This window comes from Molothrus aeneus, chromosome 25 (assembly GCF_037042795.1).
Source record: "Molothrus aeneus isolate 106 chromosome 25, BPBGC_Maene_1.0, whole genome shotgun sequence".
NCBI lineage: Eukaryota > Metazoa > Chordata > Aves > Passeriformes > Icteridae > Molothrus > Molothrus aeneus.
This window is the reverse complement of record NC_089670.1, coordinates 1,463,228-1,479,113: the sequence shown is the minus strand read 5'-3', so window position 1 is coordinate 1,479,113 and position 15,886 is coordinate 1,463,228. Positions and strand designations below refer to the sequence as shown.

Sequence of the window (15,886 nt, the reverse complement as noted above, 5' to 3'; positions counted from 1 at the left end):
GCACACGGTGTTTGCCAGGCTGTTGATCCTGATTGCTCCTGAGGAGGATGAGATGAGCATTTAAGACCTGCTGAAAGATTACAGAGATGCAGAGTGCAAACGTTGGCTTGTGACTAATCCAGAAAGGCAGCTTTGATTCCCTGTGTGGCTGTTCTGGGAGGTGAGGGAGGACAGCTCCATAAATCATCCTTGGCCAGAGGTCTCCAGGAGAGGAGCTGCCACCACTTCCCCTGCCCCTGCCACCACCCCTCCTGCCCCCTGCTCCGCTCCAGTGCCAGGGTTAATTTCTTTTTTATTGTGATTGGGTACCCTAAATCAAAGTGACAGAGAGAAGTGTGGGATGTAGCCAGCCCTCTGCAGAGAGAGCTGCACTTTGGGGGTTGTGGATCAGGGGCTGTGGGTGGCCCTGGACAGCAGGAGAGACACTGGCAGGTGGCTGTCCAGTGTTCTTAATCCTCTAATGTTTCAAGAGACCTTACAGGGCTCCTCTCTGATGGCCCAAGGCAGATATTTTCTGCATTAACCATTCCTAGAAATGTTGTTTCTTGGTGCCAAAGAGCAGCCAGGCCATTTTCAGCACAGCCTGACAAGAGAGGATGGATCAGCTCCTCCTTTACCTCTTCCCAAGTTCATCCTGTCACTCATTTCTGCCAGCAGCTGGGAAATTTGCACATGTTAGGTGGAAAAAGGCCCCACAAGGGAATCCTAAAAGTGTTATTTGTAGATCCAAACTCTCCTTTCAAATCCCAAAACCCCTCTGTGGTGTGGATGCCCGAGGCTGGGAGAGGGGCACTTCCCTCCAGGTGCCTCTGTGATTGTGATGCTCCCAGGCAGGAGCTGCTGCTGGCACTGGCAGGGCTGGAGAGGTTTCCAAGCTGTGTCCAGCGTGAGGAATGGAGCCCAGGCAGAGGCAGGGAGGTGTCATTGATCTGTGACCCCTCTGAGCTGTGTGGCTGAGCTGTTCTGCACAGGCTTTGCTTCGGTCGTGCGGTGCCACCGGCGGCTCCCGACCTGCGTCACGAGGGAGTAGCTGCTCCTGGAGAAACAAAAAGCATGCCTGTCACAATTCACCAGGAGAGAGGCTGCTTTTAATGCTTGCCTGATGTTCCTTCATGCAGACCAGCCTTTCCCTAGGTATTTCCTCGTGTGGAGGAGAGTGATGGTTTTGTGGAGCTCTCATTTGCCCTGCAGTACTTCTGCTCTGTTCCCAGCTTCTCACTCTTCTTAGCATTCATTATTTACTCCACTTGAGACTCTGTATATTCTCTGTCTCCTTGATTTTACTGACATTTTGTTCTGTCACTCAATGTCAGTCTGGGCTTGTTCTCCCCTCAGTCTCACTCAAGCCATGATCCAGTGTTTAAAGCATCTTGATTTTCCTGATATACTTCAAGCCACAGGAAAAAAACCCCAAATGTAAGAATTTCCAAGGCATATTCAGATGGTTTTTTTGCATTGTGTAGTTTGTAGGGTTTGTTTTCTCTGAGTATCTGCTCTTCATTTTTCCTATGTCTTAAGGTTTTCAGTGGGAATGAAGCTCATGTAGGCCCACAATCATTCTCAGTGATAATAACTCTGATAATATTTTTTTCTTCAAAACAGATATCATTATGCAGTATCATTTATGTCCAGATGCAAAGAGTTATGAATGTGTAAGGGGAAGGCATAATTTTTAGGAAGTTGCTGGAAAAATCTGTTAGAGCAGGTGACAACTTCAGTGTTCATCAACATATTCATGTCACCCTCCCAGGACTGTTTTCATCAATCATGAGAGAGCTGGCCAACATCTCACATGATGGTCCCAAGTGGATGGTACTAGATGGAGATATTGATCCAATGTGGATTGAATCTCTGAACACTGTGATGGATGATAATAAGGTAATGGATGTCAGGTAAAGAAGCGGGTATTCCTTGTCAGGGGTGATTCAGCCTGGGAGAAATGCAGATTGTAAGAACATCTCCTGGAATAATGCAGCTGTGTTTCTTCAGCCACACCAAACAATATTGCATAAAGGCAATGGTGCATGAGGGAAATAACTTAGGGCTTGTTTTCCTTGGAATTTCCCTTTTCTGGAGAGGTGTGCATGTGAGCAATTGCAAATGTCCTGATCATAACTTTAGGCCTTTTAGAGGTAGGGTAGGTACATAATTCTGTCTTTTCCCCACCCTGAGGAAGTGCTTTGGATTCTGGGTTGTGGAAGAGAGAAGGAGCATTCTGTGCCTGTCAGAAATCATGTCCTGCCATCACAGAGTGGTTTGGGCTGGAAGGGATCTTAAGGCTCACCCCATCCCAGCCCCTGCCATGGCAGGGACACCTTCCACTGTTCCAGGCTGCTCTAATTCCTGTCCCTTGGGCACTGCCAGGCACCCTGGGGCAGCCACAGCTGCTCTGGGCACCCTGTGCCAGGGCCTGCCCACCCTCCCAGGGAACAATTCCTAATTCCCAAAATCCCATCCATCCCTGCCCTCTGGCACTGGGAGCCATTCCCCCTTGTCCTGGCATTCCAGGCCCTTGTCCAAGGTCTCTCTCCTGTTCTCTTGGAGCCCCTTCAGGTACCAAAAGGCCACAATAAGGTCACCCCAGATCCTTCTTCAGGCTGACCACCCCCAGTTTTCTCAGCCTGAGAACTAACAGAGCTGCTCCATCCCTCTGTTCATCCAGGTGCCTCCTCTGGGCTCTCTCCAGCAGCTCCAGCTCCTCCCTGTGCTGGGCTCAGGGCTGGGGCAGCTCTGCAGGTGGGGTCTGGCCTGGATGGGGCAGAGGGGCAGAATCCCCCCTTGTCCTGCTGTGCCTCAAGGAGCTGGGCTGGGCAGCCAAGCCCAGCAGTGCCAAGTGCTGAACACTCTTCATTCCCGTTCCTGGCAGAGCTTCAGGCTGTCTGTCTGTCTGTCTGCAGGTGCTGACCCTGGCCAGCAACGAGAGGATCCCTCTGAACCCCGCGATGAGGCTGCTGTTTGAGATCAGCCACCTGCGCACGGCCACCCCGGCCACCGTGTCCCGGGCAGGTGAGTCCTGCTGGGCTGCACCTGGGGCTCTCTGCAGCCCTTTGTTGGCCAGTCTTAAGGGAAATAGAGGTTGGATATTAGGAAAAAGTGTTTTACAGAAAGGGTGATGAAGTTCTGGAATGGCTGCCCGGGGAGGTGGTGGAGTCCCCATCCCTGGGTGTGTTTAACAAAGCCTGGATGTGGCACTGGAGGCCAGGGTTTAGTTCAGGTGTTGGGGCTGGGTTGGACTCGATGATCTTGAAGGTCTCTCCCAGCCCAGTGACTCTGTGAAAGCTGCCAGGCTGGGAGCACAGCTGCCTGTGGTGTGCAGGGAGTGTTCCTGAAGCTCACAGACACACTGAGGATCCTGAGCCCAGCCTCACTCGGGGTCTGCCATCATCTGGGGGGGTTTACTCAGAGTGTTCCCACTGCTGCTGTGGGGTCATGGCTGCAGCACTGCTGAGAGAACTCTCCTGCACAGCTCTGTGTGAGGCTGATGAGGAGACAGCAGCCTTTATACCAAAGAGCTTTTGGAGCAGTGCATGGGAACAGGGAATGAAGGTGACCCCTGGTGTCTGGTGCCCAGAGCAACACCATGTTCCAAATTTGGGGCAGGGTCCTGAGAGGTGTCCTGGTTTCCTGAGTTGCATCTCTTCACTGTGAATGTGTCTCCTCTGCAGTGGGGCAGGAGGAGGGGGCAGGTAATGAGGGACCAGGTGCATTTGACAGGGTTTCAGTTGTTCCAGCGAGTACCTGAAAGTTCCTGGTGGAGAAAGGGGCAGCCCCTGCTGTGTCCTTACCCTTGACTCTTCTCCTGCACCTCAAGGGATCCTGTACATCAACCCCTCAGACCTGGGCTGGAACGCCCCTGTGAGCAGCTGGATTGACCGGCGGGAGGTGCAGTCGGAGAGGGCCAACCTGACCATTCTGTTTGACAAATACCTGCCCGTGTGCCTGGACACCCTGAGAGCCAGGTACCCCTGCAGGCTGCCTGTGTCCCCTCAACAGGGCACGGGGCTGTGGTTATTGATTGTTGTGGTGGTGTTGTGAGGGTTCCCAGGATGAGGTGAGAGATGAGAATTGACTCCTCGTTGTCAGAAGGCTGATATTATATTATATTATATTATATTATATTATATTATATTATATTATATTATATTATATTATATTACATTTATTATATTACATTTATTATATTACATTTATTATATTATATCCTATCATATCATTATATCCTATCATATCATTATATCATATTATATTATACTGTATTATATTATTTATACTATATTATACTAATTATACTATATTAATTATATTATGTGATAGATAATATAATTATTATATTATCTATAATATATAATATATAATATATAATATAATACAATACTATATATAATTATATATGATATGATTATAATTATATAATTATTCTAATAATATAATATAATATAATAATCTACTAAAACTACACTAAAAAAGAGAAAGGAGACATCAGAAGGCTAGACAAGAATGAATAATAAAAAAACCCATGACTGACCAGAGTCCCGACACAGCTGGACTGGGATTGGTCAGTAATTAAAAACAGTTCACATGCTGGGTAAACAGTTCTCCAAATCACATTCCAAAGCAGCAAAACAGGGAGAAGCTGAGGTATTGGGTCAGTAGAGCAGATTTCAGACCACTGCTGAAAGAAAGAGTGAAGATGCAGAGCAGATCCTCTCCCCACATCTCTTCCTGCCCCTTGGGGATGAGGAGGAAGCTGGTGTTAGTGTGACAGGGTGGGATTGCTCCAGAGGCAGGCCTCTCTTGGAATTCTTTCCTGAAGCATTTGAGCACAGCTGAGTCCCTCCCTCTGTGTGAGCTCCCAGCCTGGGTGTGTTCCATGGCCAGACACTGACACTGAGTGTGAGAAACAGCACAGGGAGTGATGGCTTTGAACTGAGCAAGGACAACTTTAGATTAGGTATTAGGAAGAATTTCCTGGCTGTGAGGGTGGGCAGGCCCTGGCACAGGTGCCCAGAGCAGCTGTGGCTGCCCCTGGATCCCTGGCAGTGCCCAGGGCCAGGCTGAACACTGGGGCTGGGAGCACCTGGGACAGGGGAAGGTGTCCCTGCCACAGCAGGGGTGGAATAGATGACTTTTAAAAGTTCCTTTCTAACCCAAACTAGTCCATGACTGTGTGATTCTCCATCCTCTGCTTGCTCCCCATACCTGCATTTTCATTAAAAAAAAATAAAAAGAACAAAAGTCAGTGAACAACTGAACCTGGGCACCATCAGCCCCAACGGGGAGGTGTCAGGAGGAGCTGCTTGAGTGCAAGTTTTGCTCTTTGGGACTGGGAGTTGGGAATCTTGCTGGGGAGCTACTCTCTGGGAGCCCAGACTTTAAAGCTGTTGCCAGCAAAGCCCATCAAGCATCTCCAGCTCTCTCTGCTGAGCAATTGTCAGCCCATGAAATCCTCAGGATTAGCTGCACCAGCCCCGAGCTGAGTATTTTGGTGGCTTGCTTAATTCAGAAATTGTAGAACCAACCTTTCAAATAGCTCTAATTACTTTATGGAGGACTTCAGTGCTGCTACAATATTAGTTTGGAATTCTGTAAGTGTAGCTTAAACGAATGTAAAATGGCAAGATGAAAGGTTTTATTTTATTACTCCTCTATTTGACTGCTTTTGAACTCCTGGCACTCCCAGGAAATCATCGCCTTCAGCAAGTCCTCCATTTTACTTCTTTCAAGAGGATCAAAGTTTTTAAATGCCTGAAACTTCTGATTACTGTTATTATGTGTGTGTGTGCCAGTGCCAGCAGGGCCAGGCAGAGGAATGGAGGATGGGTGTTCTCTTCTTCCTGCTGACAAGGAAAATGCTGATATTCTGGCAAAGCATTCCTGCCTTGCTTTCCTGGGCTGGGGGCTTCACCCAATTATGCTTCCCAATTATGTTTTCCATTCCCATCCCTCAGATTTAAGAAGATTATTCCCATTCCTGAGCAGAGCATGGTTCAGATGCTGTGTTACCTCCTGGAATGCCTCCTGACAGAGGACAACACACCTCCTGACTGTCCCAAGGAGCTTTATGAACTTTACTTTGTCTTTGCTGCTGTCTGGGCCTTTGGTGGCTCCATGTTCCAGGACCAGGTAAGAAGGGATGTGAAGAACAGCAGCTTTTATTGCCTTTTTTTTTCCCCCTACTTTTTTCTACTTTCCCAAACCTAAAGCTGTGTCAGTGCTGCTGTTTGACCTGGAAACTTGAACTAAGCAATCCCTTTTATGAAAGGCCTCATTATCCAGGTGGTAGCACTGGAGAATGGCCAAGCCCAGCGTGAGGCTCCCTTGGCGCCATCACCTCGAGGCCATGGAGACCCACACCAGCTTTTGTGGTCCTTGTGGAGGATTTAACCCTCCATTCCCTGGCTGCCAGCTGGTAAAACCACAGCCCTGCTTCTGTCAGTGCCTTTTAAGCCAAGCCTGGGGGGCATGGTTTAATTCAGAAATTGGCCCTTGCCCAGCAGCTCCCTCCAGCCCCTCGCTGTAGCTCGAGCCTGGTTGGTGGCACTTGGACGTGGCATTCCCCTGCCACAGCAGCCAGCCCTGGCGTGGCAGGGCCTTGGCACAGCCGGGTGTGGGGCAGGAGGAGCTGGGAGCAGGCTCAGCATCCCTCTGGGAGGATTCTGGGCGTTGCTGCTCTGTAAATGTCAGGCGGGAGAGCGTGAGCACACGGCGTCCGAGCGAGGGGGAGCCTGATGAAAAATGATCCAATATAAAAGCTGTTTATTGCTCCCTGCTGAAGGTGCCCTTCCTGGTGACCTTTTGCTGCTGAAATGTCAGGAGAAACAGGCTGGGAGGCTTCCCACTGCTTGGTGTTTGTTGGTGAGGAGCAGGGCCCCTCTATAAGACCAGATGATAGATTTGCCATTTCCAGGCCCTCAAATTAGCAGAAATCCACACGGGGTTTTTGTTAAGGAAGCAGTTTGAGCTCGACACCATTCTGGCAATAGAGCTGGGGCTGGGACTGCTCCACTTAAGGGCTCAGGCCCTCCCAGCTCTGGGAGCAGGGCGAGGCAGCACTGTGAGAAAGCTTTTAGCAGTGCTGCACTTCCCTTTTCTGCTGCCAGGCTGAGGAGTTGTGACAGCAGGAGGAAGGAGATTACAGTCATTCTGCCTCTCTGGGCAGCACGAGACTGCAAAATCTTGGATGCTAATAATGTGGTTTTCAAATCCTCTGGTCTTTTGATGTGTGGTGGCTCGGGGAGCTTTGCAGAGGACACTCAGTTCAAAGCCAGGTTTCCTGAGAGAGGCTGAGCAGTCCCTGGTCCCACCTGCTCCCAGAAACCCGAGTGGTGGCTATGGGGAGGAGAGACCTGATAGAGATGCCCCAGGAACAAACTGTGCTGCTAAAACTGGCTCAGTGATGCGTGTGCTCTCTCCCAGACATCTTTTTAGCAGCACTTCCCCCCCATTTCTCCCCAGGGCTGAGGGCTGCAGTCCCTGTGCTCTGCATGGGAAGGGTTCAGACAGTGGCTGGCCCAGTTTCACAGAGGAGACCTGAGGCAGAGAAGGGGACTAAGCACATTTTGCAAACCCTGACTCAGTGTCTAAAGCAAAAACTGTCACCCCAGCTCCCAAAAAAAAAAAAGTTCAGATGCTTGAAGATCATCATGCATGGAGGGATAGAAGGGGGAAAGGCAGGAAAGCAGGAGCTTGCTGGGCTCTGTGGCAGCAGCCACTCTCCCATTCTTTGCTGAACTGGAGTCTGCTGCTCCAGCTTGAAAAGTGGCCAGAAAACAACAACCAAGTGTTTGCAGGGTGGTGTGATTTATGAGGAAGAGATTTGGTATGCATGCTCTGACTGTCCATGGCCACGGATGGAGATGGATGTGGTGTCCTTGTCTGTTGGAAGAAGTAGGCACCAAAAATCAATCAAGTGTCTGTTTAGTCATAGGCACGTATTTCTCTTTTTCAAATTGATCCATCTGTCTAATCTCAGACATACTAGGAGTGATCAACACAGAGGATGAATTATTTAGGGGAATAAATAGGAGTGATGAGAAAAAATGAAGAAAATGAAAAATTAGACTTAATAATAGGAAAAAGGATAAGATTGTTATGCTGTAGAATATATTTTTAAGGACTAATCCCAGTCTGGTGGACTGGGATAAATAGTATTCACCATCTCTAATGAATTTCTCTGGATTTGTCTAATTTCTCCTCTCTTTATCCGGCAGCTCGTGGACTACAGAGTGGAGTTCAGCAAGTGGTGGGTGGCAGAATTCAAGACAATCAAGTTCCCTTCTCACGGCACAGTCTTTGACTTTTACGTTGATCCAGAAACAAAGAAGTTTGAGCCTTGGTCTAAACTTATTCCCCAGTTTGAATTCGATCCTGAGATGCCACTGCAGGTAGGTGACCCCAGCAGGCTGCTGGGCTGGAGGAGTTCCTGTGTTTTAGTGACTGAACGTGGGTGTTTCAATGAAGTCTGGTGAAAGGCCAGGCACTGATGGAATTCTTTATTGGATACAACTAAATCACCCATCTCTTTTTGCTGTGCTTTGGCAGTAACAGCACAACCTCCATCCATCTTCCAAACATGAGTGATGTACAGCATGGGCAGGGAGCTGCTGTGCCCAGGCTGGTGAGACAGAGCAGGGACAAAGCCTCTGAGACACCAGGACTTGTTGTCATTCTCGTGGCTGTAAACAGAGATGGGTTTATGTTTGGGCCATGAATAGAGTTCCTCAGGTAGTGAATTGTGTTTGCCAGTTGTATTCCTCTGTTTATTCAGAAGTGCCACAGCGAGCTGATGACTTATAAAAATCATCACTGATTTAGCAAGGTGTGATTCTGTGGGGGATCCAGGTGCTGCTCCCAGGGGTGTGGTGGCGTTCACAGGGGTCCCAGGACAAGGGAAGACATAGAATCTTGACTCCATGTTTCAGAAGGCTGATTTATTATTTTATGATATAGATTATATTAAAGAAAAGGATATATTACAACTATTCTAAAAGAATAGAAGAAAGGATTTCACCAGAAGGCTTGAAAGGAATAGAAAGGAATGATAAGAAAATCTTGTGTGTGAGCAGAGAGTCTGACACAGCTGGACTGTGATTGGCCATTAATTAAAAACAACCACATGAGACCAATCAAAGATGCACCTGTTGCATTCCACAGCAGCAGCTAATTATTGTTTGCATTTTGTTTCTGAGGCCTCTCAGCTTCTCAGGAGAAAAGATCCTAAGGAAAGGATTTTTCATAAAATATAGAAAATATTTCCATAAATATTGGAAATATTTATGGAAAATATTTCCAATATTTACAGAAAATATTTCCATTTATGGAAAATATTGCCATAAAATATGTCCATGACACAGGATATTCCCCTGAAAAGATAGTGTGAGCATGTTCACAGGGGTCTCAGGTTGAGGGAAGAGACGAGGATCTGACTCCATGTTTCAGAAGGCTGATTTATTATTTTATGATATATATTATATTAAAACTATACTAAAAGAATAGAAGAAAGGATTTCATCAGAAGGCTGGCTAAGAATAGAATTTAGAAAGAATGATAACAAAGGTTTGTGGCTCGGCTCTCTGTCTGAGCCAGCTGGGCTGTGATTGGCCATTAATTAGAAAGAACCAACATGGATCAATCAAAGATCCACCTGTTGCATTCCACAGCAGCAGATAACCATTGGTTACATTTTGTTCCTGAGGCCTCTCAGCTTCTCAGGAGGAAAAATCCTAAGGAAAGGGATTTTCCATAAAAGAAAGGAAAGGATTTTCCATAAAAGAAAGGAAAGGATTTTCCATAAAAGATGCCTGCGACAGCTAGATTTTAATGGCTGGCAGCAGCACAAGGCTAAAAGGCTAAAACCTGAAGGCACCAGGGCAGGGGCACTGAGGTGGGTGCTGTGCCCCCAGGCCTGCCTGGTGCCCACGGCTGAGACGGCGCGGCTGCGGTTCCTGGTGGCCAGGCTGCTGCAGCGCCAGCGCCCCGTGCTGCTGGTGGGCACCGCTGGCACGGGCAAGTCTGTGCTGCTGGGGGACACGCTCTGCTCGCTGGACACCGACGCCTTCCTGGTCAAGAAGGTGCCCTTTAACTACTACACCACCTCTGCCATGCTGCAAGGTAAGCTCTGGAACCCTGCTGGGGGGGTTAGGGTTGGATATCTGGGGGAATTGCTGCACTGAAAGGGTGGTTGGGGATGGGAATGGGCTGCTCAGGGAGGCGGTGGAGTCACTATCCCTGGGGGTGTTTGACAAAGCCTGGGTGTGGCACTCAGTGCCATGGTTTAGTTGACAGGGTGGTGTTAGGTCACAAATTGGACTCGATGATGTCAAAGGTCTTTTCCAGCTGGGTTGATTCTGTGTCTTTCTGTGATTCTGTGTCATTCTATGTCATTGTGTTTCATTGTGTGCCATTGTGTGATTCTGTGACGTTCTGTGTGGTTCTGTGTCACATCATCATTCTGTGATTCTGTGACATTCTGTGTCATTCCATGTCATTGTGTTTCATTTTGTGCCATTGTGTGATTCTGTGACATTCTGTGTGATTCTCTGATTCTGTAACATTCTGTGTGATTCTATGTCATTGTGTTTCATTCTGTGATTCTGTGCCATTCTGTGACTCTGTGCCATTCTGTGACATTGTGAGATTCTGTGTCATTCTGTGCCATTCTGTGATTCTGTGACATTCTGTGCCATTCTGTGCCATTCTGTGATTCTGGGCCATTCTATGCCATTCTGTGATTCTGTGCCATTCTGTGCCATTCCTGGGACATCCATTGGGTTTTGGAGTGGGATGTGCACTGGGAAGCTCAAGGAAAGATCCCTGGGTGAGTTGCCCCTGTTGTTGTTGGCACACTCACAAGCCCACAGTGAAACTCTCTGCTCAGCAGAGCAGTGCTTTTGTGGGGATGATGTTTTCCAACCTGAGGATTTGCCTTCTTAACCCCACCACTCTGTTCAGGGCTGTGCCAAAGCCCAGCCTTCAATCTGCTGCAGTTTCCATGGCTTGTATTTGACTTGAAGTGTTTTTAACATGCTGGAATTGAAGAATAAGATGGGTTTTTTGGAGAGGATCCAAACTGTCCTCGGGCGTGCAACGATGGCAGCTGCATCCCAATTAGCAGTGAGGACGGTGCTAATGGCCATGTGCAGGCTGCAAGCCAGGCCTGGTTCCTGGGGTTGTGCTCCTGTCCTGCCACAGCCCAGCATGTCCCACATCAAGTGCCCCCCTCACAGCTTGCTGGCCTGGGGGGCTCAGACCTCCGAGGAATTTCTTGCCCCAGGGAAGCCCTTCAAGAAAAAAAGTGGGTAAAACCTCCCCTTCTGGCCAGTCTCACAGCCATGGGCAGTGTCATGGTTGCAACCTCCCTTCTTCCTCTTCCTCCTGGAGTGGGAGTGCCCTGGCTTGGGAGGGGGCTCAGCTGGGGCCCCTGGTGTTCCCCACCTGCCCAGGTGAGTGTGTGCAGGTGTGGGGCAGGTACAGGATGTCCCTGTTGCTCTGAGCTCCGGGCTGAGCCCTCCCCTTCCTTCCTCTGCAGAGCCCAGCACATCTTCATCACAGGGAAATGTGATTTATGCTGCCTGGCATCCTTCCCCACTGCTCATTTTTTAGTTAATTTGTCCCTTTTTTGTGGAGCTTGTCAGTTGGCTGCTTTTTTCCCTTCCCCAGCAGGTGCCTCTTTAGATTTGTAAAATGTGAATCCAAAGCAGTTTGGGATTTTAGTTTTATTTACTTTGCAAAGAGCCAACCTGAAAGCCAGCAATTTTTAGTCATGGTGCCTGTTGGGACAGAGGTTTTTAAGGTGCAGAGCTGCACTCTTGAGGGGAAGTACAGGGATGTGGTTCAAACAATCTTTGTGGACCTGTAGCTTACAGATTTTCATGTGCATGGGGGTTAACAGGAGCCAGACTCTCTCTGGGCACAGTTTGGGGAGTTTCTTTGGTGTATTGTGACCAAATCCCATCTCCTGTGGAGCCTGGAGCTCTGGTGAGCTGCTCCATGCCCTCTTGGACCTCTGCTCCTCCATCAGCTCCATCCCTGCCCTCATTCCCCACCTTCTCCCTCCAGATCTGCCTTGAGACAATGAGAATAAATGGTGTTTTTGGGGGTTGGGTTCTCTTTTCCCCATGGCCATCAGGGTGAGAGGGGCCACACTTGCCAAGTCTGGTGTGCAGTGAGTGTTTGAGGGGCTGATGGGGATGTGTCAGGAGCCCAGAGCAGGGACCCTGCAGGATTATTGTGGGATGAGCTTTGAATTAAAATGCAACTTCCACAAACATGTCACTTCATCCCCAGTAATTGCATTTCACTATGATGAATCTCCTGCATCCTTGTTTAACCTCGAAAAGGGCTGATTTTATGTGTTAATTAAGGCCTAATTAAATTTAAATTAAATGCTTATTTGAAACACTTAATTTGACTTGCTACCAGAAATTTCAAATATTGTGGTTTTATTGAAGGGGGAGAGAGACTCCACTGAGGAAAAATCTATCATTTTTCTAAGCACAATTCATGGATTTATGCAGAAGTGCCTGTGACAAGAAAACAGCTGAATTCTTAGTGGGTAACCAGGCTGTCTGCAGGGCACCCAGGCAGGAAACAAATGGGGTTTTAAAAGATTCGTGGTCTGAAATAAAAACCCAGAATATAAATTTTCCCTAATAACTTTTGCCCTTGATAAGGGATGGCTGAAGTGTGCATTTGCACAAAGTTTTTATCAAAACTCCCAGTTGTCCCTAATTACAAAGGATTGCTCCTTGCCTTGCTGCTGCTTACAGGAGTGGTGATAACCCCAGACTGTGTCAGTGAAATAAATTCTGCCTCCATCTCCAGGAGGGCTGGGAGCACCTGGGAGTGAGGATGGGCTCCAAGAAGGCCCCTGGCAGGAAATTCACCCCAGAAAAGCTGCTGCTGTTTGCTTTGCCCCTTCCTGAGGCAGTAAAGGTTGCTCAGGCCACAGTGCAAGAAATCAATAACCTATAAAACATTTTATGCAGCAGTGTGGGGTGATCTGCATGAAATATCACTCCAGCATTGTAAATATTCCCAATATGCTACAGTCTAGGGCAGCACATAACCTCAGCCTTCTGCTAAAACAAATGGGAATTTTCCAGAGCTTCCTAATGAGTTTTCTCTCCATGCTCTTCCTTCCTAAAAAGCCACAAAGATCACAGGTGAGCTGGGAGGGCTGGGGCTCCCTGCAGCAGGCACAGAGCACTCATCCCAGTCCCTCCTGCCCCTCCAGGTGTGCTGGAGAAGCCTCTGGAGAAAAAGGCTGGCAGGAATTATGGCCCCCCAGGCACCAAGAGGCTGGTGTACTTCATGGACGACCTGAACATGCCCCAGGTGGACGCCTACGGCACCGTGCAGCCCCACACCCTGCTCAGGCAGCACCTGGACTATGGCCACTGGTATGAGGCTGCTGGATCTCTGCTCTGGGGTGGCTAACTGGCACATCTGCACTGCTCAAAGCGGGGAAATAAAAAAAGCAGAAGTATTGATGCCAGCTGGGGTCTGTGTACAAATCACAAACAGGACAGGACTGCTGGGAACGTGCCTTGAGCTGTTTGATTTTCCAGCATCAGCCTCATTCCATGGCTATGACAATGGGAAGATGCCAGCAGCTCACATCCCAGGCAGCAGACACAGAACTCAATGTCACAACTCACTTTATGAGTTTTCTGACCAATCCCACAAAGCAAAAGCACATTGACAGTAGTTCCATCCAACCACTATAAGCACAGGTACCTTTGGTTAAACAATGCTTGCTTACTTTGAATACAATATTTACTTGTAAGCCTTAAAACACAACACACAGAGCTCCATTATTAAGCTTCAACCTTCCCAATATCTTGCTAGTTAAACTTTTCTGCAGCTTAGGGAGTTATTCTAGACAAGCATTAATACACAGACCATTGTTCTATTTGTCCTTGCTTTTCTACAGTTTAAATAATTTTTCTGCTGCCCAATCTCATGGCTGCTGCTGAGCTCCAATCCCAGTTCTGCTGTCTCTGAGGCTGCCTTTTGCAGCTTTCCCAAACCCCTGTGATTTTGTAGATTCCCACAAAGTATAATATTTGATTGAAGCCCATATTTCCCTCAAGCTGTCATCTAACAAAAAATTCTTCTTCTTCACCTTAAAAGCAACAGTGTGTGCGCTCGTGTTGTTTCGTGTCCTATAGTGACAAAGAGTCTCATGCTCTGAGCTGGCTGGGCAGACATGGATTCTTACACCCAGGGGTGTGTGGTCACCATCTGTGGCTTTTGCTGTGCCCCAAGGTACGACAGGAGCAGGCTGTCCCTGAAGGAGGTCAGCAATGTGCAGTACGTGTCCTGCATGAACCCCACCGCAGGGAGCTTCACCATCAACCCCCGGCTCCAGGTAAAGCCCTTGCTCCATGGGTGGGTTTTCCAGGCTCAAGGCTTCAGGAGAACCTGTGGCAAATCCTGCTGTCGCTCAATCAGTGGAAACAGCATGAAGTGACTAATTCCTGATGGAATTTTTCTCCCTTCTTTGTGTTTCCTCTTGTTTTACTGCCCAGTGGGAGGAAGAAGTCACAAGTTCCCAGGCAGCTGGACACAGACTCTCAGGAAAACTTCTGGTTCAGACAGGCAGATTAGACCTTCCTCTAGCTGATACTTACTGCTGGACCAGAGTTCTTGAAAGTCTTTTGGTGGTCAGGCAGTGGAACTTGCAGCCCAGGGAAGTGGTGGAGTCACCAATTCTGGATGTGTTCAAAAATGAACTCCAAAATGGCACTCCACAGTATATTTTGAGATTTGTTCAAAGGTTGGACTTGGTCTCAGAGGTCTTTCTAACCTTAACTATTCTGTGTTCTCTTCCTCTGCAAGTTCCTCATCAACAAAGGGTCTTGTGGGAGGTGGCACCTTCTGGGGCTGCTCCTACCAGAGACAGGCCTGGGCTTTACCAGGGGTCTGTGGGGCCTTCAGACCTCTCAGCTCTTCAGTGGACTGAGCTTCCCTTGTGAAATACCACTGAGAATCCCTTGTTCAGCCAGCAGAAGGTGTCTCCTTCTGACACAGCAGAAGGGGTCTCCTGCCAGCTGTCCTCTGCTGGGAATTTGGGTGGGGACATAGTTCTGGTGGACTTCAAGTCATGGGACCATAGAGCATCCCAGCTTGGAAGGGACCTCAAAGGATCACCTGGGCCAACCTTTCCTGGGAAATGGAGCCCAGATGAGATTGTTCAGTGCTGTGTCCAACCACAGACAGGGCTCTGACCTGGGAGGTGTTTTCCCTCTCTCTGACCTTTCCACCTCTCACTTTCTCTTCCTCAGCGTCACTTCTGTGTCTTCGCTCTCTCCAACCCTGACCAGGACTCCTTGTCCAGGATCTACAGCACCATCTTAGTGCAGCACTTGGCCAGTGGGAACTTCTCAGAGGCTGTGCAAAAATCAGCCCAGCAGCTCCTTGCCCTGGCCCTGGGGCTGCACCGGAAGGTGGCTGCCATGTTCCTGCCAACAGCTGTCAAGTTCCACTATGTTTTCAACCTCAGAGACCTCTCCAATATCTTCCAAGTAAGTGCAGCTCCTGTCCTGTGCCATTTGGAGTTTGTGCCTGTGTCACAGGCAGCTGAGGTCCCTCTGGCCCTTGGTGAGCCAAACACAGTGTCCCACTCAGCAGTGGCACAGCATGGGTGTCCCCTGTGCTCAGGGGGTGACCTGGGGCCAGTCCCTGATCCCTGGTTGGTTTTGAATGGATTCCAGAGCCATCACCCATGACTATTGACTTTCCAGCCTCCTCTGTGGCTGGTGGGGAGGGATGCAGAGCTCCAGAAGGAGGTGTAGATTTCGAGGGGTTTGAATCGTCCTCTGGCTGGGAAAAGGACAAACTGGAGAGAGCTTTGGGCTCCTACCGCAGCCCTTTGAGCAGTGGC

The 15,886-nt window shown here is 48.7% G+C and overlaps 1 protein-coding gene across 1 annotated transcript in view; it reads left to right on the top strand.

Annotated features, from left to right (window-relative positions):
* LOC136566398 (dynein axonemal heavy chain 9-like) overlaps positions 1-6,022 on the top strand; it is a 53,682-nt gene extending 47,660 nt beyond the window's left edge. Inside the window, exons 34-36 of the mRNA XM_066565523.1 lie at positions 1,751-1,878; positions 2,898-3,006; positions 5,949-6,022. Coding sequence (XP_066421620.1) covers positions 1,751-1,878; positions 2,898-3,006; positions 5,949-6,022 — 311 coding nt within the window. The remainder of the gene's footprint in view (positions 1-1,750; positions 1,879-2,897; positions 3,007-5,948) is intronic.
* Positions 6,023-15,886: the final 9,864 nt, after the last annotated feature.